This window comes from Symphodus melops (assembly GCF_947650265.1).
Source record: "Symphodus melops genome assembly, chromosome: 18".
Taxonomy (NCBI): domain Eukaryota; kingdom Metazoa; phylum Chordata; class Actinopteri; order Labriformes; family Labridae; genus Symphodus; species Symphodus melops.
This window is the reverse complement of record NC_136708.1, coordinates 2,346,166-2,364,126: the sequence shown is the minus strand read 5'-3', so window position 1 is coordinate 2,364,126 and position 17,961 is coordinate 2,346,166. Positions and strand designations below refer to the sequence as shown.

At 46.3% G+C, this 17,961-nt stretch overlaps 3 protein-coding genes across 3 annotated transcripts; 2 read left to right on the top strand and 1 right to left on the bottom strand.

The window, feature by feature from the left end:
* The first annotated feature begins 215 nt into the window (after positions 1 to 215).
* Positions 216 to 3,100, top strand: pex11b (peroxisomal biogenesis factor 11 beta). Its single transcript, XM_079368488.1, has 4 exons — positions 216 to 493; positions 1,609 to 1,724; positions 1,801 to 2,002; positions 2,082 to 3,100. Exons 1-4 carry the CDS (start codon positions 438 to 440, stop codon positions 2,488 to 2,490), a joined length of 783 nt encoding a protein of 260 aa, XP_079224614.1. The 5' UTR covers positions 216 to 437; the 3' UTR covers positions 2,491 to 3,100.
* A 95-nt stretch (positions 3,101 to 3,195) lies between these two features.
* ilf2 (interleukin enhancer binding factor 2) lies at positions 3,196 to 7,704 on the bottom strand. Its single transcript, XM_079368485.1, has 14 exons — positions 7,554 to 7,704; positions 7,103 to 7,162; positions 6,166 to 6,208; positions 5,955 to 6,059; positions 5,791 to 5,868; positions 5,504 to 5,606; positions 5,070 to 5,135; positions 4,867 to 4,983; positions 4,660 to 4,738; positions 4,501 to 4,588; positions 4,239 to 4,415; positions 4,033 to 4,123; positions 3,443 to 3,612; positions 3,196 to 3,353 (listed from the first exon to the last, which is right to left on the bottom strand). The coding sequence occupies exons 1-13, from the start codon at positions 7,556 to 7,558 to the stop codon at positions 3,461 to 3,463; spliced, it is 1,164 nt and encodes a 387-aa protein (XP_079224611.1). The 5' UTR covers positions 7,559 to 7,704; the 3' UTR covers positions 3,196 to 3,353; positions 3,443 to 3,460.
* Positions 7,705 to 9,978: 2,274 nt separating this feature from the next.
* Positions 9,979 to 16,494, top strand: tmem200b (transmembrane protein 200B). Its single transcript, XM_079368298.1, has 2 exons — positions 9,979 to 10,699; positions 15,212 to 16,494. The coding sequence occupies exon 2, from the start codon at positions 15,248 to 15,250 to the stop codon at positions 16,475 to 16,477; it is 1,230 nt and encodes a 409-aa protein (XP_079224424.1). The 5' UTR covers positions 9,979 to 10,699; positions 15,212 to 15,247; the 3' UTR covers positions 16,478 to 16,494.
* Positions 16,495 to 17,961: the final 1,467 nt, after the last annotated feature.

Sequence of the window (17,961 nt, the reverse complement as noted above, 5' to 3'; positions counted from 1 at the left end):
GCGATGGTGCTTAAAGGGCCACCAGATTTTATTTCAGTACATCAGACAAACTAGGTTTAATATGAAGATGTTATCTATTTCTTTTTGTTGCGTTTATTCCTATGGAAAGGTGGAAAATATCAGATACTGTGATTCACACTTCTCACCAGAAGGTGGCGGAAATGCATCGATTCGTTTACCTAACCGCCAATAAACCTGGAAGAAGAAGAAGAAGAAGGTAAGTGGGGGAACTAGTGGAAGAAGAAGAAGAGTGGTTTGTTTGGTGCATATGAGGACAGCGATGTTTGAAACACATTTATAATCTCCTTTTTGTAAATTTAAACTCTTCACACTGCTGGTTTGGAATCCGCTCCATATCACTGTCGCCATAGCAACGCGGAGGAGCGAGCTGCTAGCTAGCAGTGAGTGAAACTACAGGCCGAGAAGAAGAAGTCAGGATGGACTCCTGGGTTCGCTTTAACGCCCAAAGTCAAGCCAAGGAGCGAGTCATCAGGTAATATTCACACCTTTATCAACAAGCACAGCAGCTACAGTGTACAGCTAAAGCTCTGTGTGTCTCTGTTAGCACAGGTAAACCGCGCGCGAGGTGATGGTGGGATGTTACCTTTTAAAAAAAAATATATATATCTTAAGAGTTCTATTCTGCTGTAAACTTCTAACTTTAAATTAATTTCAGTGTATTTATTTAAATAGTGACAGTGCACATAAATGTAAATATGCTGACAGGTTCGTTTCCACCTGTAGTCCCTCTGCAGGTAAACAAGTAAACAAAGTTACATAAACACCAAGTAATCACAAGAAAGCAACGACATATACTGTAAATCTCATCACATCTCATCTAATTAAAGGCCAAATGTCCCTTAACTTAAGTTCATCAAACAAGACCTAAACCAGTCCAATGAAAGCAAAGAAGAACATTCAAAAATATTTAAATTAAAGAAGCAGAGAGTTTAAAAAAAAAGGGGGAAAAAAGCAATTTTATATGGATGCAATTTTGTGTCATTCAGCTTTTGTATTTGGTGATGGAAAGCATCTCGTGGCCCCCAGGGGGTCCCAATCCCAACTTTGAGGACAGTAGACTGAGAGACCCTCACACATTAGACAATGTGGTGCAGAACAGTTTTTAACTCGTGTTCAAGATATTAAAATCAACATTAAGATACTGTAAATGTACATAAGTGGGCGTGGCCAAATTTCTACCAAGGAGTGGATTTTTTGGTAAACAAATATTTTCAATGGATTCAGAAATGTTGGGTCTTTGTTTTGTTGTGTCTTTGTGTTGTTGTCGTCTGTGTTTTGTTGTCTTTGTTGTCTTTGTGTTGTTGTCTTTGTCTTTGTTGTTTTTGTTTTGTTGTCTGTGTTGTTGTCGTGTCTGTGTTTTGTTGTCTTTGTTGTTGTCTTTGTGTTGTTGTCTTTGTCTTTGTTGTTTTTGTTTTGTTGTCTGTGTTGTTGTCGTGTCTGTGTTTTGTTGTTGTCTTTGTTTCTTTGTTTTGTTGTCTTTGTGTTGTGGTGTCTTCGTTTAGTTGTCTTTGTTGTTGTTGTGTCTTTGTTGTCTTTGTGTTGTTGTTGTGTGTCCTCTGTTTGATCTTGTGTGCTGTTGTCTCACAGGGCGGCTCAGTATGCGTGCACTCTGCTTGGATACACTCTGCAGAAAGGAGGAGCGGCGGCTGACCTTCATAAGACCGTCGCTCAGCTGGAGGCGCACATGAGCCTGAGCAGGAAGTGTGAGTGCAGCTGGTCAGTGACACGTCAGAGCTCCGGGCTTTCTCACTGATCACGCGTGTGTTCGTGTCCCCGCAGTGCTGCGCCTGGGAAACTCCGTGGAGGCTGTGGAGTCGGCGAAGAGGGCGATCCACCTGTCGGACAGCGTGCTGAGACTCTGCCTCACCATCAGCCACCTGAACAGAGCCATGTACTTCGCCTGCGATAACGTCCTGTGGGCGGGCAAGACGGGAATCATCTCCAACCTGGACCAGAAGAAGTGGAGTGAGAGGTCCTTCAGGTGAGGATTCTTCTGCACTGCAACAAGTCCGAAGTCTTTACTCAGTTTCTCCTTCACTTCCTGTGTTTGATCCGTGCAGGTATTACCTCTTCTCTCTGATCCTGAACCTGACTCGAGACTTGTACGAGCTCCGCCTCCTCATCGATTGTGAAGAGCGCCACAGAGCGTCCAAGCACCCTCACCCCAGCTCTGCCTCCCTGCCTGCCGACCAGTTGTCCTCCTCTTCCTCCTCCTCACCCGTCACTCACGCCGCTCAGCCTGTCATGTTGGCGGGGCTCCGCAGACAGCTCCGCCTGCTGGTGACGGTGCTGTACAGCAACCCGCCGCTGCTCCTGGACCTGCTGAAGAACAGCTGCGACATCTTCATCCCTCTGGACCGGCTCGGGATTTACAGCACAGGGTCTGGGTTTGTGGGGCTCTGCGGACTCACCTCCTCCGTGCTCGGCATCCTCACTCTCGTCCACCCCTGGCTCAAACTGAAGCCGTGAACACACGAGGACGACGATGGCTGGAATCAGTCTGATCAGATTGTGAAAAGCTGCAGGACTTTAAATCCCCTGAAAAAGTGACATTTAAAAAAAAAACGCTTTCTGTCCTGCAGTAAAATCTCTTAACTGTCGTCGACAGGATGAATGACAGTAAGAAGTCAGACAGTCCTCTTTGTGAGCTACAGATCACAAAGAGGACTGACTGAGTGTAAAAGGAGCTTTAGTCTGAACACTGACCTTTACTAACTCAGCGTCACAGCACGGCTCAAACTGCTAATCATGGGTTTGTTTTTTCTGATCTCATGATCCAGAGATCTTTTCTTCACAGTCGTCTCCTGCAGCTTAAACATGAGGTGGCCTCGCACACACCTTCACCTGCCGTTAACAGAACTGGACCTGAACAGAACAGTCATCATGTCTGTAATGAAGCTTTTTATATTCCAGCCTGACGTTGATTTCCATCTCGCTGAAAGTTTATTTTTATCCCACGTTACTGACGTGTCCTGAACGCCTCCACGAGAAACTCTTCATGAAGCTTGTTGAGCTGATTCTAAGAAGCTGTAAACGTGTTTCTGTTTTAACCAGACGTCAAATAAAAACTTTAACTTCCTGTCACAGCTTCAAACATGGTAGCTTCTTTTTTGGCGTGTGTGTGTGCGTGTGTGTGTGTGCGTGTGTGTGCAGAAAGAATGAAAACACTGAGGCTAACTTAAAAAAAGGTTTACTGAGGATGTCACCTGTTACAAACACGAAGTAAAAACAAAACATTAAAAATCGGACAGGAAGTAGCGAGGCCGCTGGTTTCTGAGTTTCTGCTGCTGGTTCAGACTTCACGGCTCCTTAAATAAAACTCCAAACAGTCTCTGTGGAAAAGGAGCAGACCACGGAGGTTAAAAGGGTTAAAGCGTTACACGGATGGCGGCGATGGCGGGAGGCGTGCGGCCGCTCTAACCTGAGCTCGATGGCGGCGTCACTCCTGCGTCTCCATGCTCTCGTCCTCTCCGTCGCCGCCCTCCTCCAGAGCCTCGTCCTCCTCCTCCTTCCTCTCTGGAGGTTTCTCGTAGGCTTTCTCTGACGGAGTCACGATCACGCCGTCCCACGTGGACATCTCCGTCGCCAAGTCTGCAACAAACAAACAAACAAACGTTACGAGTCTGAATGTTGCGTTCAAACAACACGGCTACAAAGTGACTTGAAAATGCTACGTGCAGCACACGGATGTGAGCGAGGTCGCTACGCCCTGATCCGCCATTAGGCGTTGTAAAAGAGGCCGAATGGGAGGAAAAGGCCGCAGCGCTGTGTGTGCGTTTGCCTGAAGACCTCGCCGTGTGCTCACACACTTCCTCTCGTTCACAAACGGGGACGCCAATATCACGCCGTTTCAGATTCTAGCCTGGTTACAGCGCCGTTTGACGATAATGGTGCGGTTGGCCTAGTGGTTAGTTCAGCCCCTCGGGTTTGATTCTGACTCGACACACGCCGTCCAATAAAAGGCGTAAAAAGCCCCAAAGTCCCCGACAGCCATCGTGAAAGAGTTCTTACAGCTGGCGTCTCCCTCCAGGCCGAGGATCTTCCTGTAACCGCCGTGAGACAGGACCCTGACCAGAGTCTGAGCCGTGAAGCACACCATGTCCTGCACACACACACACACACACACACATCATGAAACATTAGGAGAAGACTCAAACAGCCGGTTGGTCCAGACTCTCTGTGGGTCCTGCAGTAAAGGGGGGCGGAGTCAGGCCTACCTGCTGCTCCAGCGTCATGACCGTGTGCACCCTGAAGTTCCCGCTCTCACACGGGTCGGTGATTCCAACCGAGCCGGGGAGGAAGAGACCGGCGGCCAGCATCTGCAGGCAGCGTCTGTACGCCACGTTCAGGGACAGAGGCTGGCGGGACGGGTTGTTCATCACCGCAAAGTGACCCTGAACACATCACACAAAGGGAGCGAGGCGTTAAAGGCTGTGAGGAACGCTCAGTCGCAGCTCTGACGGCGGCGCGCGGTCTCACCAGCAGGTCCAGGATCCAGGGAGTGAGGGGTTCAAAGCCGGGGAAACGCAGCCTCAGGTCCTTCAGCAGGCGGATCAGCACTTTGACCCTGAACACCACGCGACACATTCAGGTGAGTTTGTCACAACGATCAACACACAGCAGCTAAAAGAGCCTTACGTCGACTGAGAGGCGTTCTCCTCAAACCAGCGGGCGTGACGGATGGCAGCGAGGGCGCTCTGCAGAACTTTTATGTCCACTGAAGAAAAGAAGAAGAAAATCGTTTAGATTTGACTGAAAACAAATTTGTGCTTAATTATGCTGCGTTGTAATTCATAACTCCTTTTAGAAGGGGGGGGGGGGGCGTTGGAGGCGGGGCTCTCTTACAGTGCAGCTCGGGGTCCAGCTTGCGCAGGTTTGGGGGGACGGTGGTGATGAGGATCTTGACTGTAGCGTCGGCTGAGCTGATCTCGAAGCCCGTCTCGTTGGTCAGCATGGAGAGAACTGACGACACAAACAGGTTTGACATTACAGAGGTCGACGTGATGCTCGCTGGGAGCTGACGGGGAATAATACGACTCCCTGACTACCTTCAGTTGGATCCTGTGTGCGAAGAGTGTCCACCACTTTGTTCCCCAGAGCAGCTACGGCCTCCACTGTGAAACATAAACACACCATCATCATCATCCTCCCCATCATCCTCACCATCCTCCCCATCATCATCACCATCCTCATCATCCTCACCATGCTCCTCATTATCCTCCCCATCCTCATCCTCCTCCTCCTCCTATCATTAAACATTCAGACTTCATAACAACGAGCTCTAAATAAGTTCTGTATTAATTACATCGTCTGCTGGAGTGTTAAAGGAGCGGTATGTAACTCTGACCCCCTGGTGTTTAAAACAGGTACTGCAGTCTACATTCAAATCATTACATGGAACTGAGTCAGAGGATACTGATTAAAAAAGAAGAATGAATTGTAAGAGTGAGTAAGAGTTGGGATCGGCCGCCATGTCACTCACGTGTCGGGAGGATCTTCAGGATCACGACCAGGTCGGCCACGTTGTGTCCCGTTGTCATGGTGCCCTTCTTGTAGGAGCCCACCTGACGCACCTCTTCTATTTGCTGCGTAGAGACAAAGTGTTCTCATGTTCAGCTCAAAGATGACTGAAGCTACTGATGATTTTCACAGCATGAATGAAAACTAACAGACTGCAGATGTTTCGTCGACCTCTGACCCCGATGATGTCACACTCAGTACAGTTTATTATATTCATTCAGAGCGTGCGGAGAGAAGAAAACAACTCACCACTTCAAAGTTTCCGGGAGCGACGATCAGGTTGTCGATGACGTTGTTGATCTTTGTGACCAGAGACAAGATGGACGACTAAAAACAAAAACAAACGGAGATCCTGTGAGTGAACGGAGACGTGAACACGAGACTGATGGTCAGTGCGTGTCGTCAGGACCGACCTGCTCGGCGGGCGTGGGGCTCAGGTCCTGGTTTCTCTTCAGCAGACACTCGCTGAACGCCGACTCATCGGGCGCAGGCTTCACTCTGGGGAACGCCATCTCGCACTGCGATAAAGGACAGTCTGATTCAGATCAAACGTGGACCCCTCCTCTGTACACAGCTCAGCTAAAGACGAACCAAAGGTCTGACTGAAGTTAGCTTTTTACTCACCACATAAAAGTCGAACGGGATGTGTGGAACAAACGGACGATACCTGAACAGGAATGAAAAAAAAGAGGCTCATAAATCTAACAGGAAGCATCGACAGGGAGATCGAACTTTAGTGGGAATAAAAAGATCCACCATTTATTTTCACTAAAACACGAGGCGACTCGACTCTGCGCCACTGAATTTGCTAACAAAGATTTATTTTTGCTCTTGAAGTTTCATGAATTGATTTTGTGAATTCTTTGCAAACCATCACGAAATACATTTTCTTTCTACAAGTCCTTGATGTCACTAATTTCTTTTTATTGAAAGAGTATATTGATCATTTTTAATTGAGAGAGTATATTGGTCATTTTAAACAGAAAACTGGTCTGAATGTTATTGTGCACTAGAATCTGCAGAGACGTAGAAATCAATCAATCTTTATTTGTTTGGCACCAACTCACAAACGTGATCTTTATTTAAAAAGAGCCGCACTCTCTGTTTATATATAACCTACAAAGAGCCAACGTGAAGCAGTGTTTCATGGTTCAGGAGTGACAGTGAATATGAGGGATGTAAAGATGAACTGTGGTAAATCCATTCAAATGTGTCAAAGGTCACATCAGCACTCTGTATAATGAATCACTATAATGTGATGAGCATCAGCAGCTGCAGAGGAAGATTTTTAAGCGTCTTTTAAATCAGAGGGGTGGAAACATTTGGGATTCAAGACAGAAAATGAAAAAGAGGAGAGAAGAAAACAGGAGACAAACACTGTGTGATAATAGTTGAAGAAGACACAAAAAAAACACAACCAACATGATGCAGCATTTAATGAGAAGCTCCAATCACCTCCTCAAAGAACTACTGTCTCATTTTAGAAGATAAACAAGGAGGTGAGAGAGTCCTCACATCCTTTAGTAAACACATCTGAGTGAAAACCTGGATCTGGACTCACCCCTGCACCAGTCCTCCTCGGGACCCGAAGCGGCCTCCTCGGCCCCTGCCGCGGTCCCCTCTGCACACAGAGACCCACAAACATGTCAGGACTGATCTCACACTCTCACACACACACACACTGTGTGTTGGACCCCTGTGTGAGTCAACAAGCTCAGCTGGTTTTCATTCACAGTGTTAGCTCACTTTAGCTCCTCATACCTGATTTAACACATTTATTATTTCAATACAAACAGTTAAAAACATCTCCTGCATGAGAGGACACCTTTAATACATTTAATTAGTTAAACTAATTAATAAATCTGTTAATTTTATACCCCCCATCCCCCTAACGATGCACCGGGTTAGCTTCTTGCTAACACCAGGCTACATTATTAATAACAAGCACAACACAGACTGAATCAAACAACGCGCCGTCATTACATTTAAACCATGTTTCACTGTTATATTACCTCATTGCGTACGACGTTTTGATGAATTAAAGTGAAAACCGGAGAGAAATGTTGACCGTCCACAGGCTCGCTCTGCGTCTGCGAATGCTACGACTTCCGGTTCGTTCTTCTTCGTTTGTGCGTGGAGGTCGATGACGCGACACTGCCACCCACCGGACTGAAGAAGCTCCGACAGTGTTTTGTTTGTCTGAAAAAACAATTCACTGCCTATCTTTTTTTTTTTTTTTAGATTTTCTTCCGCCCATGACGGTGAAATAAATTGGTATTCGCATTTTTTTTGTGGAAAATGTAAAATTAGAGCATGTCCTTAATGGTTTAATTTAACTTAACTCTTTAAAATTCATAAATACAGATATTTTAAAACAAAAACCCGGTTTGAAACCTCGGTTCAATGTGTTCAAACAGGGGCTGTTAGTACATCACAATCAGTTAAGTTCTGAAATTAATACCGTTTTTTTTAATAATCATAAATTAACCTCGTGCTATTTTGTACCTTCAGGCTCTCCGTAGATAGTGGCCTTTATTGTTTCTCTGTAGTTTCAGTGATGTAAATTAAGGGAACATTTTCGCTTCTTTGAATGTCTCATTTCACTTTAACAAACTCTCAGACAAATCAGAGATTGACAGTAACACGTTGTTTTAAAATCAAGTAAATGTGACCTCCCTCAGTGTCCACCAGGTGGAGACAAAGAGCCACGTCAGTTTTCTCTGTTTTGAACCCACGTTCAGTGATGACTGCAGCCAGTGATAGGGACACTGAGGGCTTGTCTCCAGGCTCATTTGATTTCATTTTGCACTTTTAAGAGAGAGATAATTGATTTACACATCATGGTAAGTATAAATAATCTTGTTCTAGGGTGGCGTCACTCCCCTTATTATAAAATTATGAATAACTCTTAGGCTTGATAAAAATCAAAGCTCATGACTCCCTGAAAATATCAACCATGTCCAGTCTTTACCAAAAGAAAAAAAAGAATGAGCTATTGATACCCAAACAGTGTTTACAGTACCAGGCTGTAAAAAAAATATGTGAGCATGTTTGTTTCAGCATCTTTAGCTCTTCCCACCACGTCACTGTTGTCTCATGCAGACGTCTACATATTCCTTTTTGTGTGATAATTACTGTTAAACTTTTTGTTCTCACAGAGCGCAGTCAGTCAAAGTCAAACTCTTTGTATGTGCGAGCACCAGGCAGATAGAGCTGGAATTGTAAAAAAACAAAAAACAAAACTGCAGTTCCTATAATTGTCCACTTGAGGCTGTCTGCAAACACACCGGAAGTGAGACACACACTGAAATGTTCATTTATACAGAATAAATAAACATCCTCACAGCCCTCGTATAAAAGACGATTTTAGTCTAAATATGTATTTCTTTATCAGTAAAAACTGTACTGGGTGATTTTATAAAAAACTCATTTGACTTTTTGAAGGATAAGAGTTATTCATGAATCTGCATTATGGGTGTGGTCGAGTTTTATCTATATGTGCTTTAAGATCCATCTCTTTGACTTTAGTGAGATTCATCAGAAGTGAGTTTGTGACACCACTTTCAATTGTCTCTTCAGAAACCTCCTGGTGACGTCATTTATTTAGACAAAGTCCTTCGGTGCTTTCACACTCTCATAAAACTCCTGAAAATCTACGTTACATTCGTGTGTAAGATGTCAGCGGTATATATGAAGGAATATTCACCCCGAGCGAGCAGGAATGAATTTATATTCTGTCGATGTGCACGATGGCAGTATGCATGCAATCGATGTGAAGGCACACGTACTGAAACAGTTTGTTCTTCTCTTTGTACCCGTCCTGTGTGAAGGATCGCTTCCTGCTGCGAGCTGAACACTTGAACAAGCAACTCAGGAAGATTTCAGAAAACAGGCTGTCGAAAATGTTCCAGAAAATTTCAGGAGTGCAGATGTGAAAACGACTCGTGTTTTGCATCGTCCATGATTGTTTGATTATTTGACTTCTGGAGGAAGCCTCAAGTGGACACTCGATGAACTGCAGTTTTTTGGGGGGTTTTTTTCAAACGTGCATTGGCTTCATTTTTGAACACCAGGTGTTTATCTCTTGGTCTGGTCTCAAGACGGTCGATAAGAAGTGGACAGAGACACTAACGCCTTGAATTCAGCAGTTTGACTCCTTGGCTCTATCTGGATGAACGGATGGATGTGCATCGTTATATTTTGATCGTGATGTCTCGAAAAAAGACTTAACATTTAACGTGATCTTAAATTCGTCAGGAAAATGATCACTGAGGGAATGAATCCCCTTTGAAGTCGGACTATTTTATCATCGATGTCTACAGTCAGACTGAGTCGCCCCCTAGAGGACACGGTGAAGAATGCAGTTAAGATATTTGGAAAAAAACAAGAGGCTTCCTCTTCAGTGGGTCTTTCTCTGAAGGGTTGCAGCCGCCCCTGTCTCCTGCACTTTTATAAGAACAGGCTGAACAGTGGGTGGGATTAGTTGCCTGCTCATGATTTGACCGTGTTGCTCCGTGTGGAGAGGCCGCACACACACACACACACTCCGGAGCGCAGCGGCGACGCGCTGGACTCTCCTGCTGCGCATGAGAAGAGAGGAGGGTTTCTGTCTGACGGATTGGAGGAGCTGCAGAGCTTTTTCGTGGTGCCAGCAGAGGTTTCAACAGCTGGATTGTGATGGAGACGCTTCATCTGGAATAATCTGGAGGTTCTGCGTCTTCAAAGTAGAAAACAAGTCGCAACAGGAGGCGAGAAAAAATCCCGGCAAGTTTCCAGAAGTGACCAGCTGCTGGATTTAGGAGATCAGAACCTGGAGGATTCTCTCTCTCTCTGTCTCAGTCTCTGTCTGGTTCTTAGTCCTTCTCCTCTCAAGGTCCCCCCCTCTCTGTCTTCTCCTCCTGGTCCGGGTCTCTCGCTCTCCCTCTCTCTGGTCCGGCTCAGTTCTGCAGCTGGATGAGCTGAGTAAACGCGTCATTCCGGTCCTCGGTGCTGGTTCTGTGTTGTCTCGGCGCACGGTGAGCTGCAGCTGTGTTGCCGTAGAGGAATGCAGCAGCTCGGCCGGTCAGACTCGGTCCTGTCTGTCTGGAGCCTCCACACAGCAGACACTGCTTTAGGGGAGATAGTCCGGCACGGCTTGGCACGGCTTTCCATCTCTAAGGTAAACGCTTTATTCCTGTTGATTGCAGTATTTTTTTAATAGACTAACCTTTAATTAAGATGATTTAAGACCCTTTTTTTGTGAGAATCATCTCGATTTATTGTGTTGCATTTTTCATCACAGAGAATCAGATGAATTGTTGATGTGTTTTTATCTCCGCCCACCTCACCGGGCCGTCAGGTAATCATAGCATACATCAGTCTGTTCACATCATGAAGCACAACTTGTGGCTGCAGCCCAGCTGTTTCCTCTGCTGGCTGCAAACGGCAGAAGGGCATGATGATGATGATGATGATGATGACGGTGACGAAGGGGCTCGAACACACTGACTGTACACAGGCGTCCTGTTTCATGCAGGATAACGCAAAGAAGTGATGTGTGTGTGGTGAACGGAGTCCTGCAGCTCCGAGGAGGCTCTCGGCTCCTGCAGCAGGAGGTGAAGTTGTGTGTGTCAGAGCTGGTGGAGGCAGTGTGCTGTGGATCAGCTCCTCTCCACTGAACATGTTTGTGTTGCTGCAGTCATAACAGCAAAAGGAAGAGAGCAGATCACTGGCACAGTGCTGAGTGAATAATGCAGCGTCTCGGCACAACTGTAACTGTGGATGGGAGTGAAGAGTGACTGCAGGTATGAGACGAGTTCACAGCTCAGACTTCACATCAGACAAGAAAACAGGTTTATCTGAGCGGCATATGAATAATAAAGAGTCAGACATTTAGGATGCTGTTAAAATCCACAGTTGGTTGGATTTTCTGTCTTTTGTAAACAGATGAATAGCTTTGGTCTGTAAAATGTCTGAATGTGAATCCTGAGCTCTCACAGATCAAGGTGACATCTTTGTTCGCTCATTAAAGAGAAGTTCATTCGTCACACACACCAAATGTTGGATCCACTGAACTCTCACTCGTCATCTTTTTAAACTATTAAAATTGTTTATTAATTCAAGTTTTTGGTTCTGAATGTATCACCAAAGTGTTTGAGACATGATGAAGAATTTAAAGGCACAAACAGACTTTTAATAAGAGCTGGATGTAACCACCATGACGTCAGAGGTCGGTTTGTGGACGACGGTTTGGAAGCGTTGGTTGTTTTGGTTGTTTCCATGCAGATCAGAAGATACCGGGCTGTGACGTGACGGTTGACAGGTGGTTGTGATTTGTCAGCCACTCCCTGATGTGACGAGCAGATGGAGTCTGCTACGTTGTCACGGAGACGGCTGTGTTATGATTCGGTCCTGAGACGAGGTTAAATCCCAGATAAAAGCGCGGTTTGAGGTTTGACCTTTAGTCGGGGTCATTTTGTAAAACGTACATAAATATTTACAACTTTTTTTAAAAAAATTTTTTTTTACACAATCATGAAAAGAGGCTACAGGATGCTTCCAGGGGGCCCAGCTGCATGGTGGGGCCCAGCTGCATGGTGGGGCCCAGCTGCATGGTGGGGCCCCTGGACATGGCACGGGCCATCTTAACTTTTAGCCATCAAACATCTTTTTATTTTAAAGCTCTCATAACGGATCATTGATCGTGTGATATTAATGTTTGTGTGTGGAGCTCGCTGATCTGAATTCTCGGGTCAATAATGTCAAACTGTCCAAAGTAATGCCAGGACCAATTTGACTTCAGTCAGCTGATCAGAGGCAGGATGCCATTGGTCACTTCTTCAATGTGCAAACGTTGATATAGGGCGTTTTCGGACCGCAGGAACTTTTTCGTAGTTCTAGGAACTGTAGGAACCCGCTCTCTTTTTTTAGTGATTCTGCACCGCAGGAACTGAACGAGGCCGGTTTAGAGGAACCTCTTTGGCTCCTGCTTCAGAGTAGGTACCATGGCGGTGTGAATACAGATGGAGAAAAGGTTCGCCTGGTGTTTAGATCTCAGATAGTCTCCTGTGGACATTTCGCTCTTCAAAAGGTCCCGAGAACTGTTTGTTGACCTCTTCAGAGGGGGGCCTCACCGGGCCTCTCAGGGGCCCTGACATGTATTTGATTCAGCTTTCCTGTATTTGTATTTATGTACACAGACTAATAAGATAAGTTCTTGGTTGTCTTATGCTCTGACTGAGATCACCTCTTCACCTCGCTTGTGTTTAATTGTTCATCAAATGATCTGGACTTCAGGCTAATCCAGGACCGGGTCCCTCGTGTGAAACCGCCCTAAATCAATAATAAAATGTGCTGCTCCAATCAGCTTCATGTTTTAAACAAAGGCCTTCCCTCCTCGGACTATAACACAGTCTCCCTCTCTGAGGAAATGTTTCATGTGTGTGACTTTGTTTGTATTCATGGCATAAAGACGACAGATGTTCAAAAGCGTCCCAATGTCTCTGATTTTATCCCAGCGAACAATCCTCACTAACCCTGAAGGAGTTAGACGGTAACCAGGTCTGCGTTCATCGGCTGCACCAGATCGAGTTTTGCTGCCTCATGGTGTCAGATTCTCGACAGTGATTGTCTGACAGAGATAGCAGACTGTTGGTATGCACGAACGGCCAATCAGAATCAGCGATGTCATGAATAACATCAGCTCACTGACATTTTTGCAGATGAGATTTGACTACTTTCTGCTTAGCTTTAAATAGATCTCTCTCTCCTTTGGATATCTTTGTTGTGGCTGAAATTCTAAGCGTGCTCTCATCGCTGGATTGCAAACTTGATTTTATCAAAGTGGATTTCCCAGCATGTGGAAACTCTGCAGGGGAGATGTGTGTGACCACAGAGGACGATGTAAATTGGAAGGAGTGTATTTATTTATTTATATAGAGTTTATGTGTGTAGGGACAAGCATGTAGCATGCAAACTGATACCACACACAGCGAGCTCGTTCGCTATGCCGACACCAGATGTCATTTTAGCAACACGTGAGAAATCTCCACAAACAGGCGAAAAGATGAAACTCCTGATGCTAACAAGGTGTTCTTTCTAACCGTTGTAGTTTTCCTTGACTTGCTTGGAGGTTTTTTTTCTCTTCTGTGGAAAAGTTTGAGAACATGTTATTTAGCCCAAAGCGCCAACGCTGCAGCGAAGGCGTCTTTGATTCTGAATGTGAACATAAACATTTATATAAGGCGGAGGGAGGAATGACTTCTCTGAGAGCGTCAGACAATAAGGGGAGTGAAATCACTTAACGGCCCCGGAGTAGCTCTCTCACTCATTACAGTCAAGAGTGTTTGAAGCACTTTTTCCATCTCTGCTTTGTTTATGAGTGTGTGAGAGCTCGGGGAGAGCGGCACATGTGTGAGTGTTTCACTACTTTTGTTTTGTACCTCGTTGGATTTACAAGCTCCCCACAGACACGGAGGTTTGGAACCGATTCAGGGGTGATTAACGGTGAAAAAGGAGTCTGTGTGGTAAACAAGCGCCGACTAATGGGGGGCCAGAGTGAGTTAAAACAGGGATAAATAAGTCTGAATTCCAGGCGTCCATGTGTGAAGTGTTACTCTGCCATGATGACAGATAGGATGCATTTCAGCAGGAAAATATTTAGTTGCACCAACAGCAAATTTAGAGTATTAAAAAACAAAAAGATCCATCTCCATCTCCTCCTCATCCTGATTCTGTCACAAAGTTAGGACAGAATATTATTCATGTCTTTAAAAACCATAAACGTTCATAAGTTAATGGTGTGAACGTGCCAGGACGTTTTGACAACACATCTGGTCTCGTTATGTTGCTTTAACGTGTGATGTGTTCACGCCTGCTCGACACTCTGAAAGTATTATAACAATACTTGGACTGCAAGCATGACAGCTAAAAGTCATATTTTGAAGTTGGATTGAGATGAATGCATCAGGAAAGTTAGCAGCAAACGAGTGTGAGCAAGAGGAGTGGCGTTTTTAATCCTGCAACCAGTGAGCGATTTGTGAAATCTTCCTGAACGAACTGAAGGCGCTTTGTACTCTTTTTGCTCTTCAGTTGATCCTGTGAGTTCATGAAGCATCAATACTGTCATTATAGCGTCACCTCCCATCTTAGGATATTTAAAAAGCATCACTACGAGAGACGTGCACCACTAGCCAACTAGATGGTTAAACACCCTCCTTGCTATTGGGCGCCAGAATTACTCGTCATTTATTATATATATGTTTACATGTTGGCTCACGATGTGCGTCTATTTTTTGTGTTCAACCTGCACAGACTAGTCAGGGCGAGTTAATGGAGCTTCTCTCCGAGCTCTACTAGCTTGATGTAAGCTAGCACAGTGATCGGTTAGCCTGTTGTTGTAGCTGTGCGTTAGCAGCATTTTAAGTTTGGAGATGAAGTTGTATTTAGGCTGTCTCAAGTTAAAGTGGCATATCGGCTTGAACAATGTGGACGTTAACCTACAAGGAGGGCTGAAGACTTGCCGTGTTAGCATTGCTAATATTAGCCACACTCTGCAAACCAATGAGACATCGCCTGCCCACAGACTGCACACTACGACGGACACGTGAAAATGACAAATCTGACTTATAGGAGTGCATGTGTGAAAGCAGCTGTTCATGCAATAACTCTTGATGTTTTCTCTGCCCTACAGTCCTTGAAACCAGGAGATCTGGACTGACGAGCTGCCATGAAGACCCAGAAGGCTGAAGGTGTAACAGCTTCACCTTCCTGCAAACGGAAGCGTCGCTTCACCTTACGAGGCAGGAAGAAGAAGGCGCGGGGGGTCCGTGGAAAGCTCCGTATGCGCTCGATGCCCGGAGCCTTCCTGGTGCTGGGGATCATTGTGGTGGTGGTGGGGACGGCTCTGGCTGTGGCGGGATACTGGCCCTACCGTATATCCAGGTCATCCCTCATGGGGTCTGCTGCCGCGGAGGGGATCTCTGAATCGCAGAGTTCTGGCTGGACTGTGGGAGCGAAAGGCCTCCTCTCCACGGCGAGCCTCATCCACAGTGAGAGGATGAAGCTGCTGGGCCCGGTCATCATGGGGGTGGGGCTCTTCATCCTCATATGTGCCAACACGGTCCTGTACGAGAACCGGGACAGAGAGACCCAGATGCTGCTGGCTCAGATGCGGAGCGTGATCTGCTCTGTGTCGGCGGCGGTGCCCTCAGCCGACCTGACGGAGATCGCCGCGGCTAACTCCATGGCCAAACACTACCAGTGGGTGAGCAGTTTACCTGCAGCCCACCTCAACATCCTGTGTCTGCAGCAGATGACCAGCTCCGAGCCCCTGCTGCAGACCAGAACCCCCGTAGACCAAGAGGACGGCATAGAGGGTGTCTACCAGCAGGCTGTACTCCACCACCAGGACTCCGAGACCACGCCCTCCCTCCACTCCTCCCACTCGGACTCTTGTAATTCCAGTCAGACGGACTTTAACGCACAGGTTGGAGCTGAGCAGGAGGACAGCGCCGGCTTCCAGCCGCTGCCGCCCAACTACGTCAAACTCAACAACTGCCTCCTGTCGGCCAGCTCCATGTCCACGCTGGGGCTGGAGGAGGTGGAGGTCCCAGCTGCCCATCCGAGGCGCTGTCACAGTATGAGCTACAGGACTAAACCTTACTTCCTCCAGACGAGAGAGCGCCAAACAGAAGGACGGCAAACTCCACGGCGGGAGGAGGAGGGTGGAGTCACGAGGCGAGAGACGGGGTCGCAGGTTTGCGTGAACATCCCCCCGCAGGTCGTGGGAGCCACAGAGGAGCGCACACACCGCAGCTGGCCCCGGTTAGACCTGGGCGGCGGGAGACGGTACCTGAAGCTGGAGAACAAAGAGGACTCGGTGGACAAACTGCTGGACCAGTTGGAGCACCAGTGTTCCCAGTGGGATAAGAGTTTTGGATCGGGGCCTTTCCAATGATGAGGCGACTTGAGGATACAAACCTGGACTCTCAGATTTAACCGCAGACAGAGAAGAACACTCCTCACACAGATCTTCCAAAACGTTGTGAATCTCGGGTGGAGTATTTACACCTGAGTGTTCTGGCGCTCTCTTTGCTGGATTTGGTAAATGTTTTATAACGATAACTGAAGGAGAGTATATGCAGACCCTACACTGTCACAGATCTGTAGAGCGTTGTTGCAGCAATGCGAGAAATCAAAGAGTTTGTGGATGCAAAAAAAACAAAAAGTGTTTGTAGTTTCCAGGACATGGTGTGAACGGCATCGCGATGGAGGAATCGAGGTGTGCAGGAGGACGGGGGATTGTTTTCACTGTGCAATCTTTTCGGACCCAAATTACCTGGACTCCTGAGCCCGGACGGTGCTGGCATCTGCAGACAAAATGCAACTACTATTTAAAAAAAAAAAAAAAAGGGTCTTCCTCCTCAGCCGAGGTCCCACAACTCCAAATGCAATGCATGGCAGTGATGTGTTACATCTTATTACTTATGCAGAGTAACGTCCGTGTTGGTTTTATGTGTACAAGAAGTGACGCGAGGGAAGGATCATCCTGGTTACTTCCACCTATACGGTCTTATTTCTCCAGGTTTGGCCTGTGCTGAGATCTGGGAACACAACAAAACTTTTTCTGTGTTTTATTGATGGGAAGTTTAGGGGAATAATTCGGCTTTATTTTCTTATCATGAAGCTTCACACGACGATACGTTAGCCTGTACTGCAGATGCTGTATGTTTATTCATTAGGAATATTTCCTCAACCACATCTGAGCGCTGTTTTATTTCTCTTTAGAGTCCAAAACAAAAAACACATGTGAATAATAAATGAATAAAACATTAGTTTGCTGTTAGCTGTTTGAGAATGCAGAGATGAGAATCAAATGTTGTTTTTTAGCCACAGCTAAACTGGCAGAGACTAAAATGCTAAATCCAATTTAAGAGGCTGCGTTCTTCAGACTTCACATCAGATTACGTCACAGCGGCGAGGCCGAGGCCGTCCTGTTTCAAAGACTCCTTCTTTTTCCCCCCGGCCAACGAAGGATCCATCGGCTGCGTCCTTCATGACCCCACGAATCCCAAGATGCACGTGCACCATTTCTTTTATAAACCTTCACATATCATCAAAGTGTGGCATGAAGAACGCAGTCACAGAGTCGACCTGGCGTTTTCCTCTGAGCACCAGCTTCCTCTTTTCAATTGTTTTCAATAAGTAGATAAGTAGTTTGCGCTGCGAGTTTTGTGCTCTTTTGGTATTCCCCGTTGTTTTCAAATATCAGTCATACAGTCAACAAACTGCTGCATCATAGAGAAAAGACCAGCTCGCAAACGCACAGCCAGCGCTTCTCTGCCTGGAAATAACGCCAGGTAGCCTTCACAACCAATCAGAACCACATCCCCACCTAGCTCCCACTGCTACGTCAGCGAGTACACACGTGAATGAACGGTG

Coding starts and splice junctions, on each gene's coding strand:
- tmem200b (XM_079368298.1), top strand. CDS start 15,248: ATGAAGACCCAGAAGGCTGAAGGTGTAACAGCTTCACCTTCCTGCAAA.
- ilf2 (XM_079368485.1), bottom strand. Junction 4,984..5,069: donor CACACAGGATCCAACTGAAG/GTAGTCAGGGAG, acceptor TTGTGTCGTCAG/TTCTCTCCATGCTGACCAAC. Junction 4,124..4,238: donor TCATGACGCTGGAGCAGCAG/GTAGGCCTGACT, acceptor GTGTGTGTGCAG/GACATGGTGTGCTTCACGGC.
- pex11b (XM_079368488.1), top strand. CDS start 438: ATGGACTCCTGGGTTCGCTTTAACGCCCAAAGTCAAGCCAAGGAGCGA. Junction 494..1,608: donor GCCAAGGAGCGAGTCATCAG/GTAATATTCACA, acceptor GTTGTCTCACAG/GGCGGCTCAGTATGCGTGCA. Junction 1,725..1,800: donor CATGAGCCTGAGCAGGAAGT/GTGAGTGCAGCT, acceptor GTGTCCCCGCAG/TGCTGCGCCTGGGAAACTCC.